Raw genomic sequence first — 17,477 nt, 5'->3', positions numbered from 1 at the left:
TATTTAGTTGACATTCGAAAGAAAATATCTGAGCCATGTATTTTAAAAGATTGTGGGACTGTCTCTGACGCAGATCTGGGATATTTTTTTCAGACCTCTCTGAGCAGTGGTTTCTGAGTTTGTGATGACTTCATTTCTGGACTGAGCTTTTCAAGAAAGAAATTACATTTATCTTAGCCCTGCTTTGAGCCATTAGGTGGTGCCAGAGGACAGCATTAGAAATATACTTTTTCCACATGTCATGATGAGGAAATGTAGAATGACAAGCCTGCAAAGTTTGTGTTACCCTGTTCTGATACTCCAGTGTAGCATTTTCAGTGTCCATCTCTAACTATGAGAACTCACATTCTGATAAAAACTGCTATCCTGAGTTTGTCCTGTCCGGTCTGTCTGTATGAAGTAGTTTTTTGATGAGCACATGCACGCAGCGGACTTGACGAATGGTCAACAGGTCATTTACCCTTATTTTTCTTACCAAAACATAGTGTGTATCCTTGAGGTAATGTGTTGAATGCATTTATTTCCTCATAAAACATCTTTAAAGCCGATTCATTCATTTTTAATGGTAAGTTAAAGTCGTAGTATATTATGTCGAAACAAGTCTTGTATAGTATTTCGAAAAAAATAAAAAAAAACTATAGTATGATGAAAAAGGTTTAAAAAGTCATGGTATATTATGTTGAAAAAATAAGTCCTAAAAAGGTTATAGTATAGTATGTCGAAAAAAGTCTAGTATAGTATATCAAAAAAAGTGAAACGTATATCTGACTTTTTTTGTACCCTTTTAGTCCTACAATACTAGATTTTTTTCAACGTAATATTCAGATTTTTTTCGATGTATATGTATGTATGTATGTATGTATGTATATATATACATATACAGTATATGTATACATACTGTATATGTATATACAGTCATTCATCATACTATACTATGACATTTTATATCTTTTCGACATACTATACTATGACTTTTTTTATTTTTTCGACATACTATAGTATGACTTTCTTTTTGACATACTATATACTATGACTTTTTTATTTTTTCAACATACTATACTATGACTTTTTTTTCCAACATACTATACTAGGATTTTGTTTCAACATACTATACCATGACTTTTTTTATTTTTCTGACATCCTATACTATGACTTTTTTTTCGAAATACTATACTATAACGTTTATATTTTTTCGACATACTATAGTATGACTTTTTTTCGACATACGTCACTATGACTTTCTTTTATTTTTTGGACATATTATACTATGAGTTTTTTTATTTTTTAGACATACTATACTATGATTTGTTTTCCCGACATACTATACTATGATTTTGTTTCGACATACTATACTATGACTGTTTTTTTTCTACATACTATACTATGAGATTTGTTTGTTTTTTATTCGACATACTATACCATGACTTTTTTCTTCCCATAGCATACAGTGAAATCAGTTTAACTGAAGATAAATGTTCAGGAGCTGATATTATGGAGTCAGAGACAGAACAACTTGCCCAATTATTGGAGGAAAAAGTAGATAGTTTTGTATTGCAGAGTCCACATTTTCAAGCATTTATATTTATTTAATTGCGGCACAATTTTAGATGTTGGTTCTGGTTATTGTATGCTCACAGAAAATGACGAAGGCAAAGCAGGTGAGGCTGTCCTGCACATATCAACATATTCAAACAAATTAACATTGCAGATGATAGTTTGAAACAATGAAAAAATCCACAGTTAAATAATTTTTATGACAAATTACGTAAGCCAGTGGAGGAAGCAAACAAGTTCTGCAACGGTAGAAATAAAATAACAGAGACTAAAACAACATAATACCTTTTTCACAAACTGCTGATTTGAGTGTACGCCTCTTTTTCCCAAATTATATGTGGACATGAATAATGCACATGTACAGCCAACATCCTCAATCACAACTGTTGTTGCAATTGTTTTGGTCCATGGGTGTCATACGGTATATAACAAGATGTGTTCATATACCTCCACCCTTCACCTGCTTCCTTTCATAGCTCCTCCACTTCCTCATCTTCACCTACAGCTGCTGTCAGAGAGCGAAGATTGTGATTATCGGCAGCCACACAGAGGTCCTTGAGTTTCTCAAGTCATCAGACTGCATAAACATACTTCATTGGAAATAAAAAATATCTAAAACCTAGTGCCTGTTTTTTTTTTATTTGTGCCCTTTGAAGGCATCTCAGACTGGCTGGGTTAGTAAACATGAGCGTGCTGTGTGCAATTTAGTAAAGACTTTTCAAGACTCACTGCAATTTGGAGCTGCAAACATAAGCAATTACTCATAAAATAGAATCATATAGGTTCTTAATAAGACCAAATGTTTGTCCTGGGGCAGAGAAACACAGGGCCTCTGTGAGGTGAAAGATAGAGGGTGAGCTCTCAGTGTCCATTTCTGATGAGAGGCCCCAACCCGGACGTGGAACTGGCTGGAAAGGGTGTGGATCCGGCTGACGGTTCTCAGGCAGGACTCAGATCTGGCTGAGAGGCAGAAACTTCTGATAGTAACTTTTTGTTACATCAATCATCAGGTCCTGCGTGCACTCTGGGAGCTCTCCTGAAAATAGACCTGTGAGAGAGAAAGACAAACACAGGTAAGATGTGAGAGATAAACAGAAAGTGGAGAGGTCAGGTGTATATTCGTGTGGTGTAGCTGACCTGGGCATCCAGAGAAGACGGTAAAAGGCGGCACTACGGTCTCAGGAGGGAGCACGGTGTTGTCTAAGATCTTGCAACAGTCCTTCAGCACACAGCGACGACCCTGCACACAAAACAACAAACTGTGTCAAATGCTTCAAATGACTCCAAGTGTTTTCCTTCATTCTGCTTATTACAACATGATAAACAATGAATGGCGGCTGTTCAGAACAAGAAAGCAGTAAGCAATGCATCCTTGTTGTGTAAAGAAGAACTGGGCTGAGTTGGAGTCTTGACATACTAGACTATGACTTTTTAATTTTTTCAATGTACTATACTATGGCTTTTTTTCGACATACTATATTATGACTTTTTTTTGACATACTATACTATGATTTTTTTTTTTTCGACATACTATACTATGACTTTTTAAAAAAAATTTAGACATACTATACTGTGACCTTTTTACTTTTTCGACATACTATACTAGGATTTTTTTAATTTTTTCGACATACTATACCATGACTTTTTTTTCCGACATACTATACTATGAATTTCTTACAACATATATATATACATATACATATATATATGTATATATATATATATATATATATATACACACATATATATACACATATATATATATATATATATGTGTATGTATATATATACATACACATATATATATATATATGTGTATATATATATATGCATAGATATAGTCTTATACTGAAAATAATCATCTCTTTTGGAAACCAGAATCAATCATATAACTATATTAATTTATAATTGATTGTACCCTGCTCCTGTTGCTCAACTTCAATAACATTAAGAAAATGTATTATATGTCTTCCTTTCATATTACATACCAGGTCTGTGCCTGCTCAAAGCAGCTTGCCTGCAGTTTGCTGCTGCATTCAGTTCATCTGAACATGACTACCATGTGACTTTTTCACCACAGGCAAGAGGAGACACTGCTCCTGTTGTATGTCCTCTCTCACTGGGGCAGAGCTTTGTCTGTATGTCTGTGCTTTAATTCCACTCACTATGACACAGTTCTTGCCAATGTGGACGTAGGAACCAATCTGTGCTGCGTTGACCACACAGTCCTCCTCGATGAAGACGTGGTCTCCGATGTGCAGCGGGAAGAACGCCACTCTGGAGGGAGAGATGGAGTGTGGGAGCAGAACGAAATTAAGTTTTCATGTGTTTGCTTAATGGGCATAAAGCAACCAGAAATGAAGGACCCGAAATAAATCTATTATTTTCTGAGTGTGTGTGTGTGTGTGTGTGAAGCATGCTAACTTATTGAATGAAACTTTAATGGCATGTTGCCCACAATAAAGATGTCTACAAGTGGATCTGTGTTATGCAAGTCGTGTATTACTTGGTCTGTTAAAACATTTAGAAGGAAGACAAGACAATTATATAGCTAATTTCATTAAATGGAGACAAATGGAGAAGAATATAGAATAAAAATACCCACCCAGAGAGAGTAACAATCTCCACAGACACACACAGTAACTAATTATGAGCTTTGGAAAATGGTAAGGTTTTCAGTTTCCTTTTGATTTTTTCTGGCATAAAGATACCAGCTGAAACAATTTGTCTATAATAATTGAAAAACTGACTGACACAATATCTGCTACTACAATTTGCTATTAGAAAAGGGATGCTTTACCCTTTGCTGAATTTTTTGAAAGGTGGTCGAATGACGCTCCGGCTCTTCACCACACAGTGTCTGCCCACCCTGACATTAGCCAGGTCTCCTCTGATGATGCAGTCATTCATGACAATAGTCTGGAGGGGAGAAATCACACACACACACACACACACACACACACACACACACACACACACACACACACACACACACACACACACACACACACAATCAGAATCAGAATCGTGTGTATTGCCAGGTGTAAGAGGTATTTGATTTGGTTTTGTTGGTGCAAATAAGCAGTATAATAACAAAAGAAAAGATAAAAACGTTAGAATAAAAAATTTAAATTCTACCAATATACAATATAAGCTATGAAGAACATGATATAAACAGAATCCAAGCTCTATGAGCCTGACAGAGTACAGTGATGATAACAACAGACAGCTGTATATGATCCACTGTCAGGCAGGTGTGTCTTTGTATTTGTCTTACTTTTCCATTGAGTACGATGTTTTGACTTCCACACAGCACTGACTGCCTGCTCACTTTGTTGCCAGAAGCCTGAATCACAACGACAGAAATGGTTTAGTCTCTAAACTGAGCACAAACAATGATTTCAGTCATCCAACATCCAACATCCAACGCCCAACAGCCCAGCTAACGTTACAGTTAGCCACACAGCTAACGACTAGTTAGCTAACAACGGCTTAAAATCAACACCTTACCGTCTCAATGTACTCCGCCTTGTTGTACAGTATTTCAGATAACTCCATGGCTAGTAATACATATAATATAATGTATATATGGTGCAATATTTAAGCCAGCTGGGGTAATTCAGTCACAGTAAGCTAGCAGCTATGTGTCTGTGTTGCTCTGCTGTCAGCTCCCTCTGCTGCCGACTATGAAAGGATTTCAGACAATATGAGTTGAGTGCCAAATCATCGATGGATTTCCTTAAAGGGACTGTTTGTAACTTTCAGAAATGCTTGTTAACAGCGACACCTGTGGCCGTTAAGTCAACAAAAGTCAGCGTCGGGCTCGCTCTTGTGCTCGCTCTAAATAGACATGAACGGGCATCGCTCAAAACAGTGAGGCGACACACGTCAGCTAAAACCACAATATCACTCTATATTTCACCTGCTCGGCAGTAATGTTAGCTGACCAGATGAAGGTCTCTCCATGAATCACTGCTGATCCTAGTGTTGGCTTTTCCTGCCTCAGCCCCGGAAGAGACACGTTATCGTCTCCGACCGCAGCCGGAGGGAGACACCGGCACCCGGTCGGAGACGATAACGTAACTCTTTGCGGAGCTCCGTCACTTCACAAGACGCGGAAAACCTCTGTTGGTCTGGAGGAGCTGCAGCAGTTATTTCAGCACAAACGTCCACTGTACATTTACTAGATATTCTGAGAGCTACGAAGTCTTCTGCAGTGTGTAGTGTGCGCGCATGCAAGTGAGGTGGAGCGAGCTGAGTGAAGCCAAGTAGGCAGAGGAGCAGAGTACAGCAGAGACTCCGGCTCTGGAGACCAAAGCTACGGTCTCCCCTGCATCCTCCGACCGCGGCCAACACTGTTTTGCAAGACGGGCTTCACTAGATATAACTTTGCGATTTTGGTGCTTCTGTGTAGTTTGTGTTGGAGTCTTGTCTGAACAGCGTAGGCACATGCGAGCGTGCATGGGATACCGACCCGGATTGCTTTATACGTGTAAGAAGTAACAAACAATCCCTTTAAGCCAAACAAATGATACAGTTCACTTGGTATTTGTTATATTTGAGGTGTGTTGTATAAAAGTTATAAATGCATGTGAAGTGTTGAATTATTCTGCTTCGTCAGGTAATTTGAAAGGTAATTATTAAAGGGACTGTTTATAACTTTTTACATGTATAAATGTACCGGGTCGGGATCCCATGCGCGCTCGCATATGCGCACTCGCGTGTGGCCCGTGTCTCTGCTCCTCTGCCTGCTTGCCTACACTCACACACACCGCACGTTCTTGTTGTCTCGCTCCACCTCTAGACGTGAACGCGCACTCACTCCACACTGCAGAAGAGTTAGTTTAACTCTGAGAATATCTAGTGAATATCTAGTGAATACAGTGGACGTATTCACGTCAGAGTGGACGTTTGTGCAGAAATAACTGCTGCAGCTCCTCCAGACCAACAGAGGTTTTCCGTGTCTTGTGAAGTGACGGGGCTCCGCAGCAAGAAACATTATCGTCTCCGACCGGGTGCCGGTGTCTCCCTGCGAGCGCAGTCGGGAGACAATAACGTTTCTCTTCCTGCTTCAGCCCCGGCACCGACCCGCTTTTCCTGCTGCAGCCAAAAGCCAACACTAGGATCAGCAGTGATTCATGGAGAGACCTTCGTCTGGTCAGCTAACATTACTGCCAAGCAGGTGAAATATAGAGTGATAGTGTGGTTTTAGCTGACGTGTGTCGCCTCACTGTTTTAAGTGATGCACATTCATGTCTATTTAGAGCGAGCACAAGCACGAACCCGACGCTGACTTCTGTTGACTTAACAGCCACAGGTGTCGCTGTTAACAAGCATTTCTGAAGGGTAACAAGCAGTCCTTTTAAACAACTAATCCTGTAATGTGATTCTGTTATTGATTGGTCTTCCCTTAGCTGAATCACACAGTTTGAGTTGTGCGCATGCGTACAGACGGAGCCCCTGATCCTGTAACATCTTCTCGTGTTGCATGCTGGGTGCTCCCGTCACTTCTCTCCGTCATGGCTGCCCGTGTCCTGCAGCAGTGTGTCCGCTCGCTGGCCCGGCCCTCGCTGCGGCTCTCCTCCTCCGGTAGCCTGGCTGTCAGAGCCGCCCTCCACCGACCCGTCTCCTTCTCCTTCTCCTCGGCCGCAGACAGCCGGAGGACGCGGTGGCTCGGTCAGAGCCGGGTGAGTAACATTGAACCGTCTTCGGCCTGCTAGCAGCGCGCTGCTGCTGCTGTGACCTAGTGACGCCTTTCAAACCTGTCTGCCTCTCAGAGACAACAGAGAGCTCATGATGGCATGCAGGATGTTTATTTTACCATGAATGAAAACCTCATGGTGTGATATTGAACCTGAAGTCCATTAAACCTTGTTAACGTTATATTCTGATTACTCCACAGCCATGTTGTGCTGGTTAGCCAGTTAGCTAAGTTAACATCTGTGTTGTTGCCCTCGTCTCACCTTCAGTCTACAGACATGTGGATGCTCACACTGAAACCTTCTGACACTACATTCTAGCAGAGCAATAGCTGATGGTGGTTTGCCACATTAAACTGTGTTTTTGTGTTGTGTATGATGTTGTTATGTGTGTGTGTGTGTGTGTGTGTGTGTGTGTGTGTGTGTGTGTGTGTGTGTGTGTGTGTGTGTGTGTGAAGCATGCTGACTTATTGAATGACACTTTAATGGCATGTTGCCCACAATAAAGATGTCAAGTTACAAGTGGATCTGTGTTATGCAAGCTGTGTATTACTTGGTCTGTTAAAACATTTAGAAGGAAGACAATTATATAGCTCATTTCATTAAATGGAGAAGAATTTAAAATAAAAATACCCACCCAGAGAGAGTCATAATCTCCACAGACACACACACACAGTAATTTATTATGAGCTTTGGAAAATGGTAAAGTTTTCAGTTTGCTTTGGATTGTGGACATAGTTGTGACTGATCTCAGGTCATCAGGTAGTTTACTTTACTTTACTTTGACTTTATTGTCCACCTTAGTGGAAATCTGTCTTTGGCTTCTCTAGTACATAAAAGATAAATTCAAACATGACATAAAATTCAAACTTTAAAAACATACTGTCTGCAAAACACGCTGCACTGTTACAAAACATACAACTACAAATGTACAATTGTGCAAATGGGCAGGAAACAGCAGCAACAGATGGGGATAAGTTACACCTTTCAAAATACGTTAGGTCTTCACTAGTGCAGTCATTTTGCATTCAGTACCTGTATGGCATGGGGAATAAAAGACCTCTTATATATGATCCGGCTCGCTGTCGGGACCCTAAATCGACGGCCAGACGGGAGCAGCCTATACTCAGAGTTTAGTGGATGTGAAGCGTCTACAGATATCTGTCTGGCCTTCCTGACTACCGCTCTATCAAATATATCACAGAGCTGTCTTTGTTTCACAGAGAGACCAAGACCAAATTAACAAAAATCACCCTCACTAGATCTGCATCTCTTGTTTCAGTACAGTAGAAAAACACCTCATAATCTGAGAGGTCAAGACATGACTGCTGTTGAGTAGGTTAAAAAATGTATTCGAGTGTAAAGCCAGACTATAAATATACATTTTTAAGTGTGTTTTGTATTGCACTAATGGCTAATAAAGTGATGTATGTACTGGAGTAATGTGTTCAGCTTTGCTTGTAAGGCGTACTTCCTGTTCCTGTCTGCATAACCCAGGAAAGAGAGTAGTACTGTAGTGTAACCTGGTTGCGATTTATGCATGAATAGAGGATTAGCACTGTGCTTAACATGCACTCTTGAGCTACAGCCTGCTGACATTTGGTGCTCATAAGATTTTGACCCACCGATGGGAAGGGAGCTTAATAAATGTCATTGGTATCTTTTTTTCTGATCACCATTTCTTTAACCTCTGTGCATTTCCATGACCTCCGCCCACCTCATCAACCCCTGCTCCTCTTCCTCCTCAGATCCCCTCAGTTGGCGTGTTGTGCCGACAGTATGGGGACCTGCCCCCCCTCACCCTAGTAACCATCAAAGAACGCGTCATGTACGTCCTCAAGCTCTACGACAAGATCAACCCTGAGAAGGTGAGAGAGAGAAAGAGAGCGCCAACTAGCTAAGAAACTATCAGGCCTGCACTCTGCTCACTGACGGATAAAACAATGAATACATTGTGAACAATTGATGCGTTGTGTCTGTTGCTTAACAGGTTACATGTGATCATGTTTGTGTTTCAAAATGTGAATAAGAACCAGGCTAAAACTACATTTCTAATGTCTGCGTTACTGTCTGCTCCACAGCTGCAGGCAACCTCCCACTTCATGAAAGACCTGGGTCTGGACAGTTTGGACCAGGTGGAGATCATCATGGCCATGGAGGATGAGTTTGGTGAGTCAGCGAGCCGTGTAGCTGCTAGTCAGTCAGGGCTGCACAGTATACTGTGAAGTGAAACGGTCCGTCTGCACACCTGTGAAGCGAGTTTCCCGCTGTGAGAGAGAGTGGCTGTGCAGCCTATTGAATCACTGATTTCATGCATTCAGTACAGTTTTCCTTTATTTTTAGTCTCTGCCTTTTTTTCTTCCTCCACAAGCAAATTTACCACATAGTCACTGTTTTGTGAAAACCACAAATCTAAAAACAAAAGACGATGCATTTTTCAGATAAATGCTTTGAATGGTTAATTAAGTAGTGTGAGAATAGCGCTGCAACGATTAGTTGATTAATCGATTAGTCGATCAACAGAATAATGAATCTGTAACTATTCTGTTAAGTGATAAATTGTTTAAGACATTTTTTAAGCAAAAGTGCCAAACAATCTGTGGTTGCAGCTTCTCAAATGTGAGGATTTGCTGGTGTTTTATATCATTGGAATCTGAATATCTTTTAGATTTTGGGCTGTTGGTTGGACCAAACAAGTCATCTGATTAGGGGCGCAACTAACGATTATTTTTATTGTTGATTATTTTCACGATTAGTTTTTTGGTCTCTAAAATATCAGAAAATGGTGAAACATATCGATCAGTGTCTTTAAAAGCCCGAGATGAAGTCCTCAAATGTCTTGTTTTGTCCACTACTAAAATATATTCAGTTTACTGTCATAGAGGAGTAAAGAAACCAGAACATATTCACATTTAAGAAGCTGGACTCAGACAATTTTTTCTTTTTTCTTCTTAAGACATTACTCAAACCGATGATCAAAAAAGTTGGCGATTAATTTAATAGTTGACAACTAATGGATTAATCGCTGCAGCTCTACATCTGATGATGTCAAAAAGGACTCTTGAGAAAGTACATTGAGGATTATTTACATTTTATTGACCAAACAATTCATTGTGAAAAGGATCTGCAGATTAATCGATAATGGAAATACTCGTTAGTCTCAGCCCTGTGAGACTTTTCTCAACCCATAAAGACTCACTTAATCCTTAAATTGATATGAAAAATTAAAAATCACCAAATTGAGATGCATGGCTTTCATTGGACCATAGCAAGCATGTTTACGGTGGCATGAAAACGTGAGCCTGCGTTTATATATGACCTTTTGTGTTCTCTGTGTTTCTTCTACAGGCTTTGAGATCCCTGACGGAGAAGCAGAGAAGTTGATGAGTCCTGGTGATATTGTACAGTACATCGCAGACAAGAAGGACGTTTATGAATAATGTTCTCTATAGTTCACTACAGAGGTAAGTCTCTCCGTCAGCCCTGTTTTCTGCCTCTTCACCATCTCAATCTCACACGTACATTCTGTTGTTTCCTGTGTAGTCACTCATCAGTATTGTATATTTCTTCCAGAGAGGTTGACCCCAGCGTGACCGCACAGGAAGTACATTTCCCACTTCCTCACCGTCAGCTCTTCTGTCCAGTACGGCACCGTTGACGTCAAAGCTGCCGTGTCTCGTGTTTCAATGTATTTAAATGAACGTGTTCTTTCGGAGCTCGGAAGATGAACAGAACATTTAAAAAGTCTATCACAGTTTTGATTTTTTTTTCTCTTCCAGCTCCACAATGTGGTTCCAATGTATAATTTCTCATGAATAGATCAATAAATACACATCCTGTATAGAGCTGTGTGTCTGCTGTGACATTCATTCCCATATGACAGGAGGAGCATCGTCATGTCGTTGAGTTAAACTTAATATCAGAATGCCAAGTTCAGAAATAAAGATGTGGTTTTGAGACAAGAGTCGTATAGTAGAGTTTAAACAAGCGAGTCTCAGTCTGAAGGTCACGATATTTTCTAAATCCACAAAAGAACATATAATCCTTCCAACATTCATGTTACGACTGTTAAATGGAGCTTTTTTTGTGCTAATGAGACATTAGTCTAGTTTGGAGACAGTGATGTAGTAAAATTTAGCTTTTTAACTGATCATTTTTGTTCCAAAACTGTACAAATAAACTTAATGTGTCTAAACTGGATGGAAAAACAACTACATTTACTAAAGTACTATACTTAAGTACAGCTTTAAGGTACTTTATGGTTTCTACTTCATTGTAGAGGGAAATATTGTACACCACTATATTTATGACAGCTGTAGTTACCAGTCACTTTTCAGATAAATAATCATAATAAAGAAAAAACACTCAAATTAAAGCAGTGGTTCACAATCTTTTTGGCTTGTGAACTCTCAGGTGGGGAACCACTGGACAAAACTTGTATCAGTGTTAACAAATTAATCATGTAATATATAATAATTAGGGCTGTTAACATTATAATGCAAATTTGTTTAAACATCACTGATTTCAGGTTGTCGCGGGCTCAGATTTAAAACTAGATTGAAGATATAGATGGCATCATATGAAACTAGAAAACCTAAGGAATACATTGGTACTATACTAGTATAGTATAATATAGTATACTAACTATGCCATAGTAGCTTGTCATGAAGGAGGCCAAATAACGCTTCAAACTTTCTAAATTTTGGCGAGGAAAAACTGGCATGGCCATTTTCAAAGGTGTCCCTTGACCTCTGACCTCAAGATATGTGAATGAAAATGGGTTCTATGGGTACCCACGAGTACAGACATGCTCACTTCATGATAATCACATGCAGTTTGGTGCAAGTCATAGTCAAGTCAGCACACTGACAGCTGTTGTTGCCTGTTGGGCTGCAGTTTGCCATGTTATGATTTGAGCATATTTCTTATGCTAAATGCAGTACCTGTGAGGGTTTCTGGACAATATCCGTCATTGTTTAGTGTTGTTAATTGATTTCCAATATTAAATATACACATATATTTCCATAAAGCAGCATATTTGCCCACTTCCATGTTGATAAGAGTATTAAATACTTGATAAATTTCCCTTTAAGGTACATTTTGAACAGATAAAAAGTGTGATTAATTGCGATTAACTATGGACAATCATGCGATTAATCACGATGACATATTTTAATCAATTGAGAGCCCTAACAATAATAATATATCAGTCATGCGGGCAATTTTCAGCAGAACCAGTACTTTTAATTTGATATTTAAGCATATTTTGCTGATAATATTTCTGTAATTTTACTTATGCAGGAGTTTGAATGCAGGACTGTGGGATTGGAAATTAATTTGAACATTTATGAAATAGTTCACTTTCCAACTTAAAATTTCTCAGAAGTTTCTAAGATCTCAGTGAATTCTTGTAATTTAAAATATCTAATTTGATGAAATGTCTTAAAGCATAAAACATGGAAGATTACCTGACAGAGAAAAACAATGTGAGGAAATTGCAGAGATGCATTACATCTTTTAAAATAGAAATTAAATAACGCCAGGAACACAAGTTGTATCCATTTGTATATCACTGGCACAACTTATGTTTGTTCTGTGGTGACTAAATGAAAAACAATAACATTTACATTTAAAAGTAAAAAAAATGGAAATGAAAGGATTTAAATGATTGCAGATATTACAGCTTTTACCGAGAAGCAGACGAGGAGAAATAAAAAGTCCAGGAGAAAATGCTGAGTCATTGTTAGTCTTTTATTGAGGGTTGTACCCAAGTTTTACAGCTTTGTATGACGGCTGCAGGAGCCAGAGGGTTACAAACAGTAATCAGTATACGAGTACAGCCAACAGAAGACCTACTACTTACTACTCTACACCTTAGTACAGATTCTCTTAAGAGCACTAAAATCCAGAAAAATAGGAGAAAAAAAAATAATACAGAACAAACCAAGCAACAAAGGAAGGAGAATAAAAAGATTAAATGAAACCAAACAAAACAGACAGCATCAGAGGAGACATTCATTATTAGAGCACACTGGAGTTGGTTTTCTATACCTTGTAATATCAGGCGACTTCGTTTTTGTCAATTTATATACCCATACAAATAAAGATTGTCCTTCAAAAAGTGCAGTTTCCCCCGAAGTTTTAAGATAAAATCCTTTGATGACCCGAGGAAGACATTTGAAAATAAAAAGGTACTTCCTGTTTTGTTTGTAAGAGAGGAAGACATCCTCTCGTTGATTATAGACACTGTACGTTTATATTCTCATATATATATATATATATTATATATAGTTTCAACAGTCTCCCAAAGCAATGTGCATAATAGGTTTACAGGTGATCCAACTACACACTGTGGATTGATAGAATCTCTATAAAAAACATTGTAGTTGTGTAAAATTTGCAGTTTCACCGGCCTCACTCTCCTCGGCTTATCGAGGAGACAAGCTGTGAAAATAAAGAAATGGACTTTGCAAATCTTAACCTGTCCTCCTCTCCTGCTACAACTGGCCCGACGGTTGCTAGGTAATAAAGGTTTTTTTTTTCAGTTATTATTATTATTATTAGTAGTACGATTCAACGATGGCACAACATGTTTGAGGAATATTATTGGGAATCCCATCTCAACGGTGTTTTTAAAACATTTTTGGGATTTTTTTTTTTTAGTTTTTTTTAAAGAAAGCAAAAAACCCAAGGTGGACATGGAAGCCTGGGTTCAACACTCCACTGCATAGTCTCTCTGAGCGACACCCATCCCTCCCCTCTGTACTGTAAACCCACCCCCCCGCCCACGATAACACCACCCGCCCCGCCCCACCCACATCTTTGTGCTGGTTAGACTAAAGCTTTTCAGGGTTTTTGTTTGTGTGTATTCATATTAAATGTAAAATGACAAAAAAGACAGCAGATTCTCACAGTTTGTGTTTTTGTTTTTTCCTGTTTTTTGTTGTTTTTTTGTGTCAGAAAAAATAGCCTTAGCGCTTTTGATCGACAGTAGGAGCCGTAGGGTGTGTGTGTTATGATATAATATAGCATTTGCTCACAGGATAGTTAAGTCAAGAGAAAAAACAAGAAGTCACATTATTTTTCTTAAACATTAAAAAGTAGTAGAGTATCACCAGCCAGCTTCCCTCCTCTCCTCTCCTACCCTCCTTTCCTTATTTCCATCTTTCCTCCCCTCGTCTGGCCCTGTTGGTAAGCTGCTTGGCAGCCCTGGGGATTGTACATTGCTCGTGGTGGTTTTTCACTTACTGAAAAGGTTTTCCTCACATCATCCTTTTTGCAAATGACATTTTTTTTTCTTCAAGCATTTAACATTGTCCAGCTTTTTTAAATACACACGTACACAACAACAACCAAAAAAAAAATATTATCAATCCCTTTCCTTCCCTCTCACCCTCCCTCCTTGATTTGGCATGATAATGTGTTCGAACATACACACACTGTTTCTGAACGAGACTGGGTTTTTGCATCTTCCCACACACGCACACACACTAACAGTAGATTGGACGAGACAGAAACAGAGCAAGATTAAGCTGGGAACCAAAACAATAGTAACATTAACATCAATGAGAGGCGTTTTACAGACGTTGCTTGTCCCTTCTCTAACAGCAGAGCCATGCTGCCTCCTGAGCTGCTCGTCAGGGGGTCACATTTTGTCCCACTAATTGGTTAAGGTAAGGATACTGAGGAGGGACAAAACTGCTCCCGGAGCAGCAATCGCCAAAAAATCAGAATGAACGAAGTGTAAAATAATTTCATCAAGAGCGGAAAGGGAATATAGACTATTTAGAGTTCACTTGCCCCGGACCTCCTGTCAGTTTTGCGTTTCCTCTCCTGTAGTTAAGCTTAGGAGTTTGGAGAGGGAGAGCTGATCCTGGATGAGCCAGTAAAAGAGGCAAGTGAAACCCTGTGTCCCTGAAAAGCCAGGAAGAACCAGCCGATCACAAGTCCCCGTGCCTGAGTCGCTACTGGGCAACGAGAAGCCTTGCCTCATTTCAGTCAAGCTCAAGACACGAGCATTTCCACGCCACAACGATCGCCGTGACAACCGGGCGTGGTCAGAGCAGTAGTCGAATACTGTTTGAAATACATAAACGATGAGCAGTGGTTGCTTTATTTTTTCCGTGCGTTGGTTCCATGTTTGAGGCTGATCGAGTGCCAGAGAAGGCAGATCGAGGCGCCGGCCGTCATTTATACTTTTTTTTAAAACCGTTTGCAGCTACATTCTGGCTCAGTGCAGGCGACGTGGCGATGCCGCCGCTCTGACCAGCCGGCCCAGTGAACAGGGAGAGGTAAACCTGGAGAGGAGGATGACAACCCCCCTCCCTCTTCTCTCGCTCCCTCACTGGGGCCAACAAAGCACCATCTTCTCTAGTCACAGCACACACGCACTCACACACACAAACACACACATTACCCTGTCACAATACTCTCACAGACGCACCTTCTCCCTCAGACAGACCTGAAAATCAAAACTACACCACCAAGCCGTCTGTCTGACCGTCCGTCCGTCCGTCTCGGCTTTGCTCTCCGCTCGCTCGGCCTTTCCTCTAATCCACCCAAGTGCAAAATCCAAGGCTCCTCAGTTCAATTTGTCAAATTAAGTTAACTCAAAAAACAAACATGGTTCAGATGTTCCACTTGATAACATTTGTTAAACAAAAACAAATACAAATAAGAGATATATATATATATAGTTTAAGCAAAGAGATCTGGAATTAAGTAAACTAATCTTTTTGTATGATTGAATTATTTGGTAGAGAGCAGTTCAATACTGGCACACACCACTGTCAAGTCTGGCTAATACTCAAGGTTCTGTCTCACTACGTATGCTTTGAAGTTGTTAAATATTCACGACTAAACTTAAAAACACAACTTAAGCCAACGCTACTAGTACTTCTGAAATAAAAACCTATATCGGAGGGGCAAACACACACACACACACACGCACACACACACACACACACACACACAACAGGCAGAATTATTACACGATGAAGAAAAGAAATTAAGGTCCATGGCTTCGCTAATGCTGACTTCTCGTTAGCGCACTCTCTGAAGCTTTTGTTTTTCCCCCGATAATTGTGCATCATAGTAACTAAACAATCACTGGTAGATAGGTACATCTATTATTCACACGTGTATTTTGTCAACAAACGCCACTGGTGGATTTACATTCACGCCATTCTCACACACAACCACGACCCCTAACACTTGCCCTCCAGCGGTAGACCTCACGTCTGCCGATACAGAGCCTCTTAACACACCCACACACACATCCATACAGACACATCCACACACGATTCATCAGGTCAGGAACTTCAGATGAGTACACACCCCCCCCCTCCTCCCCCCACTCAAAAGGAAGAAAAAAAAAAAACAGTACAACAATACAATCATATTCTATTTGTAAACAGGTAGAAGCCACTTGACTTGTTGTTGCATCTTCGGACACAATTAGGATCAAGGCAATGAAATGTGGACGACTTTTGCACTGTTAAAATATTATCTTCAACCAAAACAAACAGATTTTTTAAAGTTTTTCTTCTTTCCTTTTTTCAAAACACCATTTGTGGCAATGAGAGCGATTAAAAAAAAAAAAAAAAAAGCAAGTTATATTTCGCATTTTGTTGTACTTAATGAAACATTTAAAACATTTTATGAGACACGGGGAAAAAAAGAAAAAAAACGCCTCTCGGTAGGCCATGTGAGAGGCTACAGTATGCATAGATACGGATTCGCCTTTCTCTTGGTTTATAAGTCTGACAAGACAGAACATTTTCCACTGACAGTCAAACACTCGCGCAATAAACACTCCCCACTTTTTGATTTTTACATCAGTGGAGTGGAGGAGTGGAGGAAGAGGAGGAGAGAGGGAGCATTGGGGTTTCTACAGCCCGTCCTCCACCCCCCCACGTCAGGACCCCCCTGTCCCTCAAAAGACAGCATATTGAAAGCAGTGTGTTGAGCTTCTCCAGCTTAAAGCAGTTATTTGGCAGAGAAAATAAAACTTACAGACCTATACATAGTTTTCAGTGCTAGAAGTTGGATTTTCCTTTCCTACAAGGAGTAGTAGTTTTTTTTAATTCACCTACAAGGGGGGGAAAACTGGCTTGATTTCCTGAGAACCATTGCTGGTTATTTAGCAGACAAAGAGGAATAGTTCAAATAACCAACGCCATGGCCAAAAACACTGATCCGAATTCCCAGAGTTACAAAGCATCG

The 17,477-nt window shown here is 39.8% G+C and overlaps 2 protein-coding genes across 2 annotated transcripts; one reads left to right on the top strand and one right to left on the bottom strand.

The window, feature by feature from the left end:
* Positions 1-1,544: 1,544 nt before the first annotated feature.
* dctn5 (dynactin 5) lies at positions 1,545-5,320 on the bottom strand. Its single transcript, XM_037792051.1, has 6 exons — positions 5,065-5,320; positions 4,832-4,900; positions 4,355-4,473; positions 3,720-3,831; positions 2,692-2,794; positions 1,545-2,602 (listed from the first exon to the last, which is right to left on the bottom strand). Exons 1-6 carry the CDS (start codon positions 5,110-5,112, stop codon positions 2,505-2,507), a joined length of 549 nt encoding a protein of 182 aa, XP_037647979.1. The 5' UTR covers positions 5,113-5,320; the 3' UTR covers positions 1,545-2,504.
* Positions 5,321-7,026: 1,706 nt separating this feature from the next.
* Positions 7,027-11,098, top strand: ndufab1b (NADH:ubiquinone oxidoreductase subunit AB1b). Its single transcript, XM_037792052.1, has 5 exons — positions 7,027-7,241; positions 9,002-9,121; positions 9,335-9,422; positions 10,602-10,717; positions 10,827-11,098. Exons 1-4 carry the CDS (start codon positions 7,074-7,076, stop codon positions 10,691-10,693), a joined length of 468 nt encoding a protein of 155 aa, XP_037647980.1. The 5' UTR covers positions 7,027-7,073; the 3' UTR covers positions 10,694-10,717; positions 10,827-11,098.
* Positions 11,099-17,477: the final 6,379 nt, after the last annotated feature.

This window comes from Sebastes umbrosus, chromosome 14 (genome assembly GCF_015220745.1).
Source record: "Sebastes umbrosus isolate fSebUmb1 chromosome 14, fSebUmb1.pri, whole genome shotgun sequence".
Lineage (NCBI taxonomy): Eukaryota > Metazoa > Chordata > Actinopteri > Perciformes > Sebastidae > Sebastes > Sebastes umbrosus.
Note: the sequence above shows the minus strand (reverse complement) of the source record. Positions and strands in the feature narration are given on the sequence as shown.